The following is a 14,450-nucleotide window of genomic DNA, read 5'->3' as shown; positions in this document are numbered from 1 at the left end:
GCAGTTGAAGCAGCATCCCGATTTCTTCAGCGTGTTATATTTCTCACTCACGTTCATTTTCTTAAAGTTCTCGCATTTCCATAGTTCATGAGCATTTTTGCATACAGCACACTTTAGTTCACTTTTATTCACTAGCGTGTGGGCCTTGACCACCGCTTTCGGTTTCACACTTTCCACTTTGATGTTCGACTCAATCTTCTCTATCACTTTACACTGTTCTTGCAGGAACGCAATCGTATCCTTGTAGCTGGGCAACGTGCCCGGCTTCTGCCGCGTCTCCCATGCGACTCTTGTTGCCTTATCCATCCGCGAAGAGATGATGTTGACGACCATTTGTTCGCCGAGACCTTCCAGTTTGAGGTTCAGGTTCCTCAAGGCTTCAATGTTTTTGTTGCACACGTCAAGCAACTTTCGGAGATTTGCCGAGCTATCCTTGGTAATCTTCGGCAAATTGAACAAACACTCGATGTGCTTGTCGATGATGATCCTTCTGTCTTCGAATCTATCAGTCAGGAACTGCCAGGCAGCATTGTAATCATTGCTGTTCAAAATGTCCTGGTCGATAATTCCAGCTACCGGACCAACAAGCGAGTTGCGTAGGTGGTAAAGTTTGATAGCTGGATCTTCATGCGGGTATCGATTCATGATGGTCGTAAACATGGATTTAAACGAAAACCATCGTTCATACGACCCATCGAAGGTCGGCAGCGGCGCTTGAAGTGGGGGAAGGTAAGGCATGGCTGTTCCGAGTGTGACCGACGACGGCGGCGCTGCAACGGCGACGACATTCTTCTTCGTTGCCGCTTCTTGTTCTTCTTTTTGCTTCGTGGCCGCTTCCATCAGCATACTCAGCCGAATCGACAGATCGGTGTACATCGTCTCAAACTCGATGTATTTTGCTTCTTGTTCGGCTCGTCTCTCCTCAGAGAGGGGCAGGGCGTGGATCAAATTTTGGAACTCGTTATATTCCCGGTACGATTGTTCGATTGTTTTTTGATGCAACCCAAGAAAATGCAGATTCATAATGTTCGGGTTGGGTGCACCATCACTGTGCTCGATAGCACTTTTCACACGCGTAAGTTTGCCCTTCACTGCCCCTCTCTGATGAGAGAGAGTCTTGAGCTGTTCCTCCATTTTAGACACTTCCTGCTTTGCTTTCTGTTGTGATTTCTGTTCGGCGACTGTTTTCGCCGGAGTGGACATGACGCAACACGATCACTCTCACTTATCCCGAGCGACGGCCATTTGCATTTTCGATGGCGTGTCGCTGCACCCGACCAGCGTTTCTGGTGAATGCTCAAATTCGACGATTTTTCGCGGAAAAAACACTCGCGTCGACGTTTTTCCACTACTTCTCACTTTATCCGGTTCGAAGGACCAATGTGCCTTCCGATAAGCCGAGCGGACTGTATTTTTGGGGAAACTCGGAACCGAAATAAAAACGCGTCCGATTTACACGAGTTCAACTATGGTTATGATTTTATTCGAGAAAAATACATGTGTTGTGTATGTGTGAGGGTATTGTCTTCCAGCGCAGAGCTGGTAGCGGTAGTTGGATTCTGCAACAGGGGTTTCGGCTTCTCTCCTAACAGCTACGAACGCAAAAATGTTATAAGATTTAAAACTCCAAAATAAGCTTTTAACAGATAACTTCCTACTGCCCAGGTAAATATTCCATTACTGTTTGTTGATACTCCTACTATTACTGAGCAGTTTGTGAACAAGTCTGCATTTTTTCGAAACTGAAATTACAATAAAACAAGAATTTTCCTAAACTAGTCTCTACGGGGCAATATGGTCATACCTGCTCGGACCAACATGATCGGTTTTATTTTGTAACCTAACCTCAAAATGTTGCTGTCAAAACATGAACATTATCTGCAGAACCATGGTTCATTACTGGTGTGAGGTTACAAGCGGCGATCGGAACGAAAAAAATGGTCACATAGCAGCCTGAAGGCTGCCAAGATACAGGCGCCACTACAGATTACATCCCAATTTCAAACGTTGAATGAAACCGGATATTTGCGGTCTTCGCTTGGAACGATATCCTCTTTGGCAACGGCCAAGAGAGGTTGTTTTAGGAACCGTCCATAAATGACGTAGCATTGGAGAGGGAGGGAGGAGTTCTTGATATTGTTACGAGCCATGAATTAGTTATGTGAAAACAAATTACAGATGGGGAGGGACTATAGAAAATTTGCCAAAAATGGTACGTAATTTGTAAGTGCTCCCTTACTGTGTCTCCCTTCGTCCGTTCATCAGAGTGTGAGGGATGGAACCAATGCCATCGATGCCATTCTTGGATTCATGCCTGTGATGGAAAACATGTGCCTACGTTGAATCAAATGTTGCGTTTGTAAAATGCGATGAAATCTGTTTATGTTTCTTTATTATTTTGAAACGAAAACAATCGAACTTGTATAAAATACACTAAATTGTTGTTAAATAAACATATTGTTCTATTTCTCATTTGTTACGAAACATTGTCCAAAAAAAAAACAAAAGAGTTTTAAATGATGGCTCATATTGCCCCGCCTGGTGGCTCATATTGCCCCGTATAGCTGGGAAACACATGAAAATTGATGGTTTTCAAAAGTATTTCCCAACAATTAACAAAAAGTTTTTTTTTTCATAATTTATGGATGCAATATGAAGGGAAACACTCCTAAGCATGGTTCAATTTCATTAAAACAATTATTTATTGAGTTTTTCTGTGCATTTCAGAACGATTTCCTTAGGTGGCCCATATAGCCCCGATCACCCCTAATGATCGGGTTTATTTTTGCATTCCGCCCAATGCTCCATGGCCAGTTTGGTTTCATAAATTAGCTTAAATAAGTAGGGTGCGGGCACCGGTTTTGGCCAGTCTAAGGGAAATCATTTTTATAAAAATAACCAATATTTAATCCTATGAAAACAACCAATGCGTCAAAAGAAAGATTTCAATCTATATTTCGAAGGAAAAATGCAGAAATCATGCCTATACTTGATTATTGTATTAAAAGTGGCACTGGCCAAAATAGAAGCTCTGCCGCAGTTTTGGCCATATTCTTAAGTTTGGTTTCTATTTTGGCCAATCACGTGTATTTCTTATGGGAGTGGCCAAATTAGAAGCACCCTGGCCAAAATAGATATATGGGAGCAAATTTTTTAAAGAAATATATTTTTTTCTTCCAGTTTTTAATCAAAATACAGGGTGCGGCAGGAAAAAATGCGAAAAGTTCAAGGCACTATTACACGCTAAATATAGGATATATATGTGTATTTTTTCATGACAGTGTATCAGTCAATGTCTATATTCTAGCACTGAAAAATAAAAATGAACATATTTGATGTTTAACATGTGATAATGTAAGGCCTAATAAGCGGATATCAATAAACTGCGCGCCCAATGGTCATTAAACAAAATGACTATAACAGTAACAAAATTAGCTCAAATTCGATGAACAACCAGACCACACTGATCCAGATCCATGTAGTTTCACATACCAGATGAAATAAGTACATATATTTGATGATATTGTAGAGAAAATCAAAAATTTTGTTTTATCAGATGCGAAATTTAGCGACCTGTGCGATTTTTTGCGGTTTGAAAATTCTGGTTGTCTTCATCTTCAGGCGCCGCCCTGTAAAGGTTAGTGACCAAAATAGGAAATTTTTTAATTAACTTTTCAGAAAACTAGCCTATTATAGATCACGGAACGTTGAAACATAGATTGGTTAATGTCAAATGGACGAAAATGAGGTTTGAAGTTGAAAAACACTTTCGCATTTTTTCCTGCCGCATACTGTATGTGGTTTTCACAGCTGTAATCAGCATATTGTATTAGGATCTACTAGTAAAAAATAAATTTACGCCGATTTAGATCGCAACAGGCTCAATACCGCACTATGGCCAAAACTCCGGACTGGCCAAAACTGAAGCTTCTACCCTATCTATCATGTAAAACATATTGTGGATTTACCGACTAATTGTATTCTACCGGTCGCTTCAGTGTGGCCTCCAAAGTAGCCATTTTATTAAAAGAGTAACTTAAAACTGAGCATTTTTGTTGCATGCGCTATTTCTCATTTCCACTGTAGCTACTCAATGACATCCATTTTTTGACATTGTCAATAAAGTTAATATGAAAACGGCTACTTTGTAACGGCTACTTAAGTAACCGGTAAAATACAAGTAGCCGGTAAATCCCCAATATTGTAGAATATTTATTTTTAGTCCTTTACTGTCAGATCGATATATTTTTTTCCTCCGCTGTTGGGGAAATTAGGCGTCTAATAAGCTGAACTTGTGTGGCATGTCCCGTTGTGATATTCGCATCTTGCTAGCTAATTACTGTGTCAAGTAATCAGCTTCTGCTGCGACGCGTCGTCTCCCAGTCAGGAGCAATGGAATTTATAAACCCCAAGACCTTCCCAGGTTCTGCAGACCAGATCTCACTGAGTTGCAAGCAATCACTATTCAGAAATATATGCCTGCGCGTGTATAAAGCACCACAACTGCAAAGCAAATGTTCTGAGGTTTTACGTTCCATATTACAGAAACGACAGATATCACTGGGATTTTTTTATTCTGAATTTCTGTCAGAAAAACTTCCTGGGATTTCTCTAGAAATTCCTCCAGGGACTCTTTAAAAAATGTGATATCCATTCGGGGATTTTTTGCAGGGATTCCTGTAGAAACTACCCTGGGGGTTACTTCAGAAAATCTCCCATGACTTTTGTTATAAATTTGACTAATATTTTTTTCAAAAATATCTCCAGATTTTCCTCCAGAGATTTCTTTACAAATTTCTCCATTACTTAAAAAAAAATCCACAGATTTTTCGATAATTTTTCATGGACCCTTGCTGAAATCCAACCTAAGATTTGTTTAAAAAATATTTCACGAGTTCCTGGAAAAACCTTTGGAAACTGCTCATAGATTTACTTAAAAATATTATCTAGGAAATCCGAAAGAAATTCAGTCAGAATTTTTTCCACGATATCTTCTAGAGATTCCTCTAGACTTTCTCCAAGAACTCTTCAAGACAGTCTTGCACGGATAGCTTCTCAAAATGTTGCACATTTTTGATAGATTGTTCTAGAAATTCATCTACGAATTTCTTCGGATTTCTTCAATAGAGATTCATCCAGAAGTTTTTTACAGCATTCGTCTCGAAAACATCCTTGAAGTTTCTCAAAAATATTCCATGAACTTTAAAAAAAAAAAATGATTCACGGATACATTGAGAATCAGAAACTCAAAACATCTTCAAAATATTCTCAGAAACTTTCGAAAGAACTGTCTCCAAGGATTGTTTGAGAAATTCTACAAGGGATTATTATTATTATTATTAAGGATTCCCAAATTTATTCACATCCCTTTAGATATTGCTTCAAGATATTTCATTTCCAGAAATTGCACCAAGGATTTCTTTAGAAAGTCTAAGGAAATCCTCTAAGGATTACTTCAGTTTTTTTTCTATAGATTTTGCAGACTTTTACAGAGGATTGCTATGGAAAGGCTGGAAGACATTCTTGCAGAGATTCCTGCAGAAATTTGCACGGAGATTTTATCAGAAATTCCACCGGTTATTCCTCTATATATTTTATCAGACATTCCTCCAAGCGTACCTCTAAGAATAGGTATCTCCAATTCAAAATTGTTCAAGATTTTTGTTTGGGGATTTCTCTAGGATTTTTTTGTACAGGTAAAAGGACGCTGAAATCGGGGAACCATGACAAACTAGCTCTGATTCTACCATGACAGCACGAGAAATAATTAATCACACATCTTGTCAGCCGAAGCATTACAATGACCTTTTAATAGAATTTGCTACAAATTTTGGAATTCAATCAGCAGGCATCTACCAAAAATATCAGGAAAATAATAATTTCTCGGTGAGGAGGTCAGAACGAATGAGCAGTTTACATGTATCCACCAAAAATGTTGTCATTGCTAAGACATCTGTAAAAAAAACGCCAGAAAATCACCCCATATACTCCACTCATCGTGATCATCGACAAAGCCAGGGATATTTATAAAAAAAATGATGTCAGAAAGGGAAGTTTGAGATTACGGTAAATATATAGAACTAAGTTTGTCATGAGGTATGCTTTGGCGCTAATATGGGTGCTTCACGAAACAATTTATTGATATGATGTGCTCCGCGTGTCAAAAGGCTGAAAACCGCTGCATTATAAGTCATCATGATACAAACTGCAAGTTTTAAACTGATCGAATATTAGAAAATACTTTTTTAAAAAAAGTATATAAAATCGAGGTAAAATGTACATAAAATCGAAGTACATAAAATCGAGGGTCTATATAATCGAGGGTCCACTAAATCGAGGTATACCTGTAGTGGGTTATGGCCTTAATCATGGCTGTTTATTACTTTTTATTTTCATAATGGAACCAACAGAAATTCATTGTTTTTCTCTGAAATGGCTCGAACTTAGGGGTTACATACCTACCTTGCGAGGATAAAAAAATCTTTGTTATGATTCTGATATTATAACTCATTTTGCATCCATATTGTTATCAATAACTTTTTACACACAATACGCGACGCGACACAAGACAACACTTATCGTTCTTACAATCGTCAAGAAAAGATTTAAAAAATTACCTTTTGTCGACCGGTTTCGGGCGAGATCTAGCCCATCTTCAGGACAATGTCCGACTGACTGCGGTGTGTTCGTACGTTGTTCGTATACGTCCAAAAGAAGAGAAATTTACTCTATCGTCAAGTCTGCTAGGTCGAAGAGACACGATGCGATGGGAGGGTCATCCTCATTCATCAATTGCTTTTTCGACCCTGTGATGAACATGGACTCCCATGCATTCAGATGCGAAGATTTGTTGACACATTTGAGCAGTTTCGCTTCTTCCCAGTTGATGTTGTGATTACTGCTCGCTGTATGAACAGCCACGCTGGATTCGTTTTGTTTGTTTGTGTCAACGGCATTCTTATGTTCCCTGATTCTGGTTTTGAATTTCCGGCGTGTCTGACCTATGTAGACAGCTGGACAGTCCCTGCATGGAATTTCATAAATTCCTGACTGCTCATCCGGGGGAACCTTATCCTTCAGATTGCATAGTAGTTCACGTAACGTGTTGGCGCTTTTGTGCACTACTTGCAATCCATGTCGTTGAAGCTTCGATTTTATTGGGTTGGTTATTTTAGGGTAGAACGGTAGGCTAATCCTTTTTGTTTGTCCTGCTATTGGCTCCAGCGTTGTTATGTTCTGACGGTGTTTTTTGCGTTTGTGTTTTTGTAGAATTTTGTCTACGAAAGTTCGGTTGTATCCATTGACCTCGGCTGCAGCGTAAATTCGATTCTGTTCTTCCTTGAATTCTACGCTATCCAACGGTACATTGTAGAGCCGGTGAGCCATAGAATGGAAGGCGGCTTGCTTTTGGGTACCAAAGTGGTTGGAATCGGATGTTATGTACCGATCTGTGCTAGTTGGCTTGCGATAAATCCCAAATTTCAGAGTGTTATCCTCGTTTCTGCTAATCATCAGATCCAAGAAAGGCAACTTCCCGTCTACTTCCTTCTCAACCGTGAATTTGATCGTTTCATGTTGTGAATTTAGCATGCTAAGTGTCTGGTCTACGTACCGTTCCTTCACCGGGGCGAAAACATCGTCTACGTAGCGCCACCACACTCGGGGAAAAAGCTTCTGTTTCTGGGCTTCATTTTCTAGATCGCTCATAAACAAATCGGCTAGAAGTGGTGAGAGCTTACTACCCATGCTCAGGCCAAAGGTCTGTTTGTAGTATTTTCCCCGGAAGTTGAAAAAATTTTGGTTCATACAGACCTTGGCAACAGAGAGATAAGCCTCGATGTGGTTTAGCGGCACTCGGCACCGTTCCAAGTGTCGGCGCAGGCTTTGCAGAGCTTCAATGGCTGATACGCTCGGAAATAGAGCGGCGACATCGAACGATACCAGAATTTCACCTCGTCGCAATTTGAACCCCTCTAGCTGCTCAACCAAATCCACCGAGTTTTTAACACTTTTTCCATGCTTCACAGGGTATTTTCTCATTTGTTCCACTAGCCACGCTGCCATTTTTTCGGTAGGGGTACGGATGTTGGACGAGATCGGGCGCATACCTACCGGATTCTTATGAATCTTTGGTAGGCAATACAAGGATGCCACCGTCGGGTTTGGAACATGGAACTTTCTTTCCAACCTGTCTTCGCCCATCAAGTTAGCTACCTTCTTCCGGACATGATTCACTTCCTCAACCATTCTGTTAAGAGGATCTTTCGGCTTTCCGTTTTTGAAAGTAAACTCTTCATACGGACCGGCATGTCCCGAACGCGCGAGTCGTAATCTTCTCTATCCATAATCACTACCGCGTTCCCCTTATCGGCACGAGAGTATATCACATCACGAGATTTCAACAGACGGATTGTGCACCACGTATCGAAGTTGGCGCGATTTTTGTTCTCCTTTTTGCTCGCCGTTCTCACTATGCATTCCTTAACACTGTGACGGGTGGCTGCTTTATACCTGAGACCTTTATACGCGTGATTCTCGAACTGAATGGCACTTTCGATATTGCTCACGATATCGGCAAGGGGGGCACACCGGGGGGAGATAGCAAAATTTAACCCTTTGTTGAGCAAATCTAGCTCTGCTTTCGTAAATTGGATGGAAGAGAGGTTCACTACGAAATTGTCTATCGTTCGCGGTGCACTTTTCGTTTTCATGGGTGCCTGTAGCACAGATCGGTACATAACATCCGATTCCAACCACTTTGGTACCCAAAAGCAAGCCGCCTTCCATTCTATGGCTCACCGGCTCTACAATGTACCGTTGGATAGCGTAGAATTCAAGGAAGAACAGAATCGAATTTACGCTGCAGCCGAGGTCAATGGATACAACCGAACTTTCGTAGACAAAATTCTACAAAAACACAAACGCAAAAAACACCGTCAGAACATAACAACGCTGGAGCCAATAGCAGGACAAACAAAAAGGATTAGCCTACCGTTCTACCCTAAAATAACCAACCCAATAAAATCGAAGCTTCAACGACATGGATTGCAAGTAGTGCACAAAAGCGCCAACACGTTACGTGAACTACTATGCAATCTGAAGGATAAGGTTCCCCCGGATGAGCAGTCAGGAATTTATGAAATTCCATGCAGGGACTGTCCAGCTGTCTACATAGGTCAGACACGCCGGAAATTCAAAACCAGAATCAGGGAACATAAGAATGCCGTTGACACAAACAAACAAAACGAATCCAGCGTGGCTGTTCATACAGCGAGCAGTAATCACAACATCAACTGGGAAGAAGCGAAACTGCTCAAATGTGTCAACAAATCTTCGCATCTGAATGCATGGGAGTCCATGTTCATCACAGGGTCGAAAAAGCAATTGATGAATGAGGATGACCCTCCCATCGCATCGTGTCTCTTCGACCTAGCAGACTTGACGATAGAGTAAATTTCTCTTCTTTTGGACGTATACGAACAACGTACGAACACACCGCAGTCAGTCGGACATTGTCCTGAAGATGGGCTAGATCTCGCCCGAAACCGGTCGACAAAAGGTAATTTTTTAAATCTTTTCTTGACGATTGTAAGAACGATAAGTGTTGTCTTGTGTCGCGTCGCGTATTGTGTGTGTCGTGAAGTTCTTACGTTAGTGCAACTGTAAAGTAAATTGTGAATAACTTTTTAATTTCAAAATTTGTTATTGAAACATTGTATAAACTGTACATTGTACACTGTTATTAAGTTTTTTTTTTTTTTTTTTTTTGCTAGGTTTCTAGCTGCACTCTGAATAGAGTTGAAACCTCTACACTAGACCCGAAGATAGAAAAGAGTACGTAATCTTTCAGAAGCAGTTTGCCAGCCGTACGCGGAAAATGATATCCATTAAGACACTGTTGCAACTGACTCAGAAAGTTACGGTAGAAGATTGGAAAGTTTTCAATTGGTCAGTCAGTCAGGATTTTCCTATGTAGTGTTATGGTCACACGGTTTGTATTTGCCTTCTTGTTTGGATTTATGGTATGGTTCAATATGTTTTTCTCCTCGTTAATACCCCAGACAGACATGTGATACGAGTGTGATTCCTGTACAACGGTACGCTGTGTCATGAAAATTCTAACAAGACTGACTTGAACTGAGAGAATTTTTCAGTATGGCACTCATTTCAAGCGCAATTGTACAGTGATTCTTGTATCACATGTGTGTCATAAGTATAAGTCAGTTATCGTATGTTTGTTTTTTTTTCATCGAATCAGTTGAACCCCGTATGTTTAAATATAGTCAATCCTGCGTCAAATTGTTTTCCTAATTGATTTCGCTAGTCGTTTCCTGTTAGTGTCATGATACCATTTAAAAGGTAAACAAAAATGCGCCAAGTGGGTCAGTTGATTGCAATAAAATTTTAAATAATAAAGATTGCTTGTCACCTATCATGTATTCATCTCCCTACAAATACTATGAAAAATATTTAAGTTCGTTCAATTATCCTATCGGTCCTAGGTACCTCGATAAACCATGTCATTTTCTCAAGCGTGGCCTAGAATGTCAACCTAGTCATACACAGTAACGTTGTTCAGCTAATAAAAAGCAGTCAGTTTTTGTCCAAAATGTCACGTCGAACGCATTGACGTCAACAATGCGTTTAAGTGTTCGCACGTTAGCTTCGAATCTATCAGCACAATTAAGTGCTGTAAATCTCCTTCCCACTATTAATTCTTCGGTCGGTTTTAATTGCTTTATTTAAAGAAAATATGACCAACTAACATTGTAAAAATTCGAAAAAGCAACTATGACATCAATAAATTACTAATCAAAATCAACCGAGAGACGTGGGAAATAGAGCCCGAACAACATTTTGAAGTCAGCTGGCTAAAAGGTTTCAAAACCTGTCACAAATCCTATAATGCTTTTATTAGGATTTGTAACGATCATCAAAACCTTCTCAAATCCAACCGACTTGGAACTGTTGCTGGGGAATAGACTCTACTAAGCCCCAGCGGATCCTCCGTGTTTATCGAGCATGTCTGATGCGTATGATCAGCCATACTCCATCTGCAGCAGCCGGTTCGTGATGAACCGTTGGAGGCGCATTAAAGTGTTAAAAAGGTGATATGTTTCACTAAAGAACACTACATTACAATAATCAAAATGAAACTCCTTCACTTTAATACCGTCAACCCCTGCGAACTTGGCCAGGGACATTGTACACTGTTATTAAGTTGTTATGAAACTAACACAACCTGTTATTTAACTGGTCTTCCAGGAACATTTTTTTGTTATGTTTTTTATTATTTTGTCGCTTATGATAAACAAGTTTATAACATGGTATGTTATGTTAATAACATGAAAATAACTCTGCGTTACTCAATTATTTTGCCAAAATAACACATTAAAATTTTTATTATGCTGTTGGTGTTCCCTTCTGCTCGGGAAGCAAAAGTACAAGGAAGAGCAGGATGATGACGAAGCCGAATGAGGACATGGAGAAGGCAAAACGAGTGCGATTCGTGGTGAACTCTGGAGCGGGCGATCACATGATCAACAACGAAGATTAATAACTGGAGGTCGTGAAGGAGCTGGAGGAGCCGGTAACAGAGCACGTGCTGTGCTTGAACTGTATATGATGTTCTACTCGTTCCTGAACTTGAAAAAAAACTTCTTTCGGTTAGAAAGGCTTGTCTCCATGGGAGAATGGTTACTTTTACCAATCAACAAAAAGGTCATCTTTGAATACGAAGGCGAAGTAGGTACAGGGAAATTCGCTGTTGGATAGTGGATTGTATTTGGGATGGAAAATCTGGAGAAAATGCATCTGCAGGGAATCATTCAAGAAGGATGGAATCTGGAGGAATCTCAAGAGTAACATTTGGCGATATTCCCGCTGAAAATCTCAGAAAGAATGAAATTCTTGTAGGATTTCCTGAAAAAATCCCAGCAGTAATTACTGGAATACAAATAGCAATTCCTAGAAGAATCCTTGAACACATTTTTGAAGGAATTATAGCAGAATTTCCTGGAAGAACTTCAAAAGGACTTCGTTGAGGAATCTCTAGAGGAAATACTGGAGGAATCCTAGGCAGAATGATCGGAGGAACACACCAGACATCCCCAGAGGAATTTCTAGGGGAACTGCTGAAGAAATATTTTGAGAAGTCCTCTTTTGGGATGTCCTCAAGGAATGCTCTCGGAATACCTCCAGAAATTATAGCTGGAATTTCTTCATGAATGTCTGTCAGTATTCCTCCAAGCAGTCTTGCTGAGATCTCTCAAGCTGGCATTTTATCAGTTATTGCTCGGAACGGATTTCAATGCTATCGATTCTTGCGTATAAAGGAAACAGTCCAACGGTGTTACGTTTTGGATTCCGTAAACGACCTGATAGTGGCAAATGAAGAACCCCGGATGATTGAACAACTTGCGCAATCATTAAGTAGCAGATGATTCAAGCTTGGCAGTCTAGGGGATATTCACTTGGGAATGGAGGTGGAGAAAGATGAAACAGGGCATTAATGATACACAAGCAATCTTGTGCACTCTACTGTCCGACTGAAAACATGGTTGCAGATCTACTAACAAAACCATTGGCAAAAATGAGAATTAAGAAGTGAAATTGCCGGAATTACCGGTTTCCCACAGCCGGTGGCTTCTCTTGTCACCATCTTGCTGTGCCTAAGAATATTATGATTAGTAGATTCAAGGATGGATTTCCTAAAAACATAACACTTACCGGTAGGGTTTCTCGGAGCTATGCTCCCTCAAATGCACTGCCAGTTGCGTGGCAGTTTGAAACTTCTTATGGCACACAATGCAATCGATTGGCTTCCCGCCGTCTTCTTCCTCCGATGGATCCAGCTCCTTCAACGAAATCTGTTGAACAACTGCCGTGGATTGCTGGCCTCCGCCACCGCTGCTACTGCTACTACTGGCTTGATACAGTGCCCGGTTCCGGAATTCGTTCTCGTGAATCTTCATGTGGCTCTGGTACTGCTCGCCGGAGTTGAATACCTTCTGGCATATTTGACACGTGTGGCCGGTGGCAGCCCCAGCGGAGGCCACTTGGAAGCCGTGGACACCTCCGCTGTAGACTGTCGCCGTTGGGGAGAGAATCTGGAACGGTTGTGGTTCCGTTTTGATTACATGGCCCCCGGCCGTCACGATGTGCCCGTTGTACGAGGCTCCGCCAGGGTTGGCGCGGTACTCGATTTGATTCTCGTGGTGCGAGTTCAAATGCACCGACAGGGTGGTTACACTGTTGAAGCACTTGGAACAGATCTGGCACTGATACTGCGGGGCTAGCTGTTTCACGGTTGATTCGGAATTTCCGGTGGCGGCCGCTACCATGGCTGCCGTATCCGCCGGGGAACTAGTGACGATATTGACCACCGTTGTGGTCGAGGAAGCGGAAGACCCACTTATCGATTCGCTCGGCCTGCGAGGTGCTGCGGTGGTCGTCGACGAAGAGGAAGGGTTAGTGGTGTAGAGTGGAGGTGGCGGCATCATGGACATAACTACCCGATTGTTCCTGTTGCGGGTACCGTCAGGTGGTTCAGCAAATGTGCCAAGCATTTGAACTGGAAATTGTTGGAATTTAAGCACTACATAAGAATAAAAACATCCGACCATCCATTGTTTTGAATGATGAAAATATGGATTTTTAAAGTGTTGTGACTCACCTCTAGGAGCGTTTTGTATCCGCCTTCAGAACTTTTTGAACTTTACAATAACAGTAAACTAAACTATTGGAGAACTTTGAATATTTTACCAAATTTTACAAACTTTTTGTAAACTTTTGTTTTGCTGCTATTGTTCTTATTCTGCCAAAAATGCGAGTTTGTTGACAGTGACAAACGGTGCGCCGCTCCTTTACTGTCGGAGTTGCATAATTATGTCGGATTACTAATAGGGTTCCCAGTCCCATCGCCAAATTTCCTTCGAGTGTCGAGATAACGCTAATTGGGTTGTTAAGTGAATTAAATATTGCCATTTTCTTCAGCTTAATCGAAAGAGCTTATTTTTCTGAGTATAAGGTGATTTTATTGCGTCCCGATTCATTTGTTTTGATGATTACATAAACAAAACAGTTTTAATTTCCGTGGCTAGAATGACAGTTCAATCGATAAAGTGACAGTTCGCCCCGAACAAAAAATTTTCCCCATACAAACTTCAAATGCATTTTAAAAATAGTTCCCGGGTACCGAAAATGATGAAATTTTGGATTTCGACTAATTTTTGGATGGAGATTCCGATTATGCAATAATCAGGATACCCCTAAAGAACCCAATTGGGTTGTTTAGTGAATAAAATATTGCTAATGCCTCTCAAGAAAAATCAGAATATGGCGATTATCTGCCTCTGGCTTCTGATATTAGCGCGACAGTCACTAATCATAACAGCGTCACCAGATTTAGACGTATATAATTCCACTATATGGGGTTTGACAGCAAGAAC

The 14,450-nt window shown here is 40.8% G+C and overlaps 1 protein-coding gene across 1 annotated transcript in view; it reads right to left on the bottom strand.

The window, feature by feature from the left end:
- The window catches only part of LOC109407828 (gastrula zinc finger protein XlCGF57.1), a 22,250-nt gene extending 8,373 nt beyond the window's left edge, over positions 1–13,877 (bottom strand). Inside the window, exons 1-2 of the mRNA XM_062849397.1 lie at positions 13,676–13,877; positions 12,730–13,573 (exon numbers count right to left, since the gene is read on the bottom strand). Coding sequence (XP_062705381.1) covers positions 12,730–13,568 — 839 coding nt within the window. The 5' untranslated portion in view covers positions 13,569–13,573; positions 13,676–13,877. The remainder of the gene's footprint in view (positions 1–12,729; positions 13,574–13,675) is intronic.
- Positions 13,878–14,450: the final 573 nt, after the last annotated feature.

The sequence above is a fragment of the Aedes albopictus genome, chromosome 2 (assembly GCF_035046485.1).
Source record: "Aedes albopictus strain Foshan chromosome 2, AalbF5, whole genome shotgun sequence".
Taxonomy (NCBI): domain Eukaryota; kingdom Metazoa; phylum Arthropoda; class Insecta; order Diptera; family Culicidae; genus Aedes; species Aedes albopictus.
This window is presented reverse-complemented; position numbering and strand designations above follow the sequence as displayed.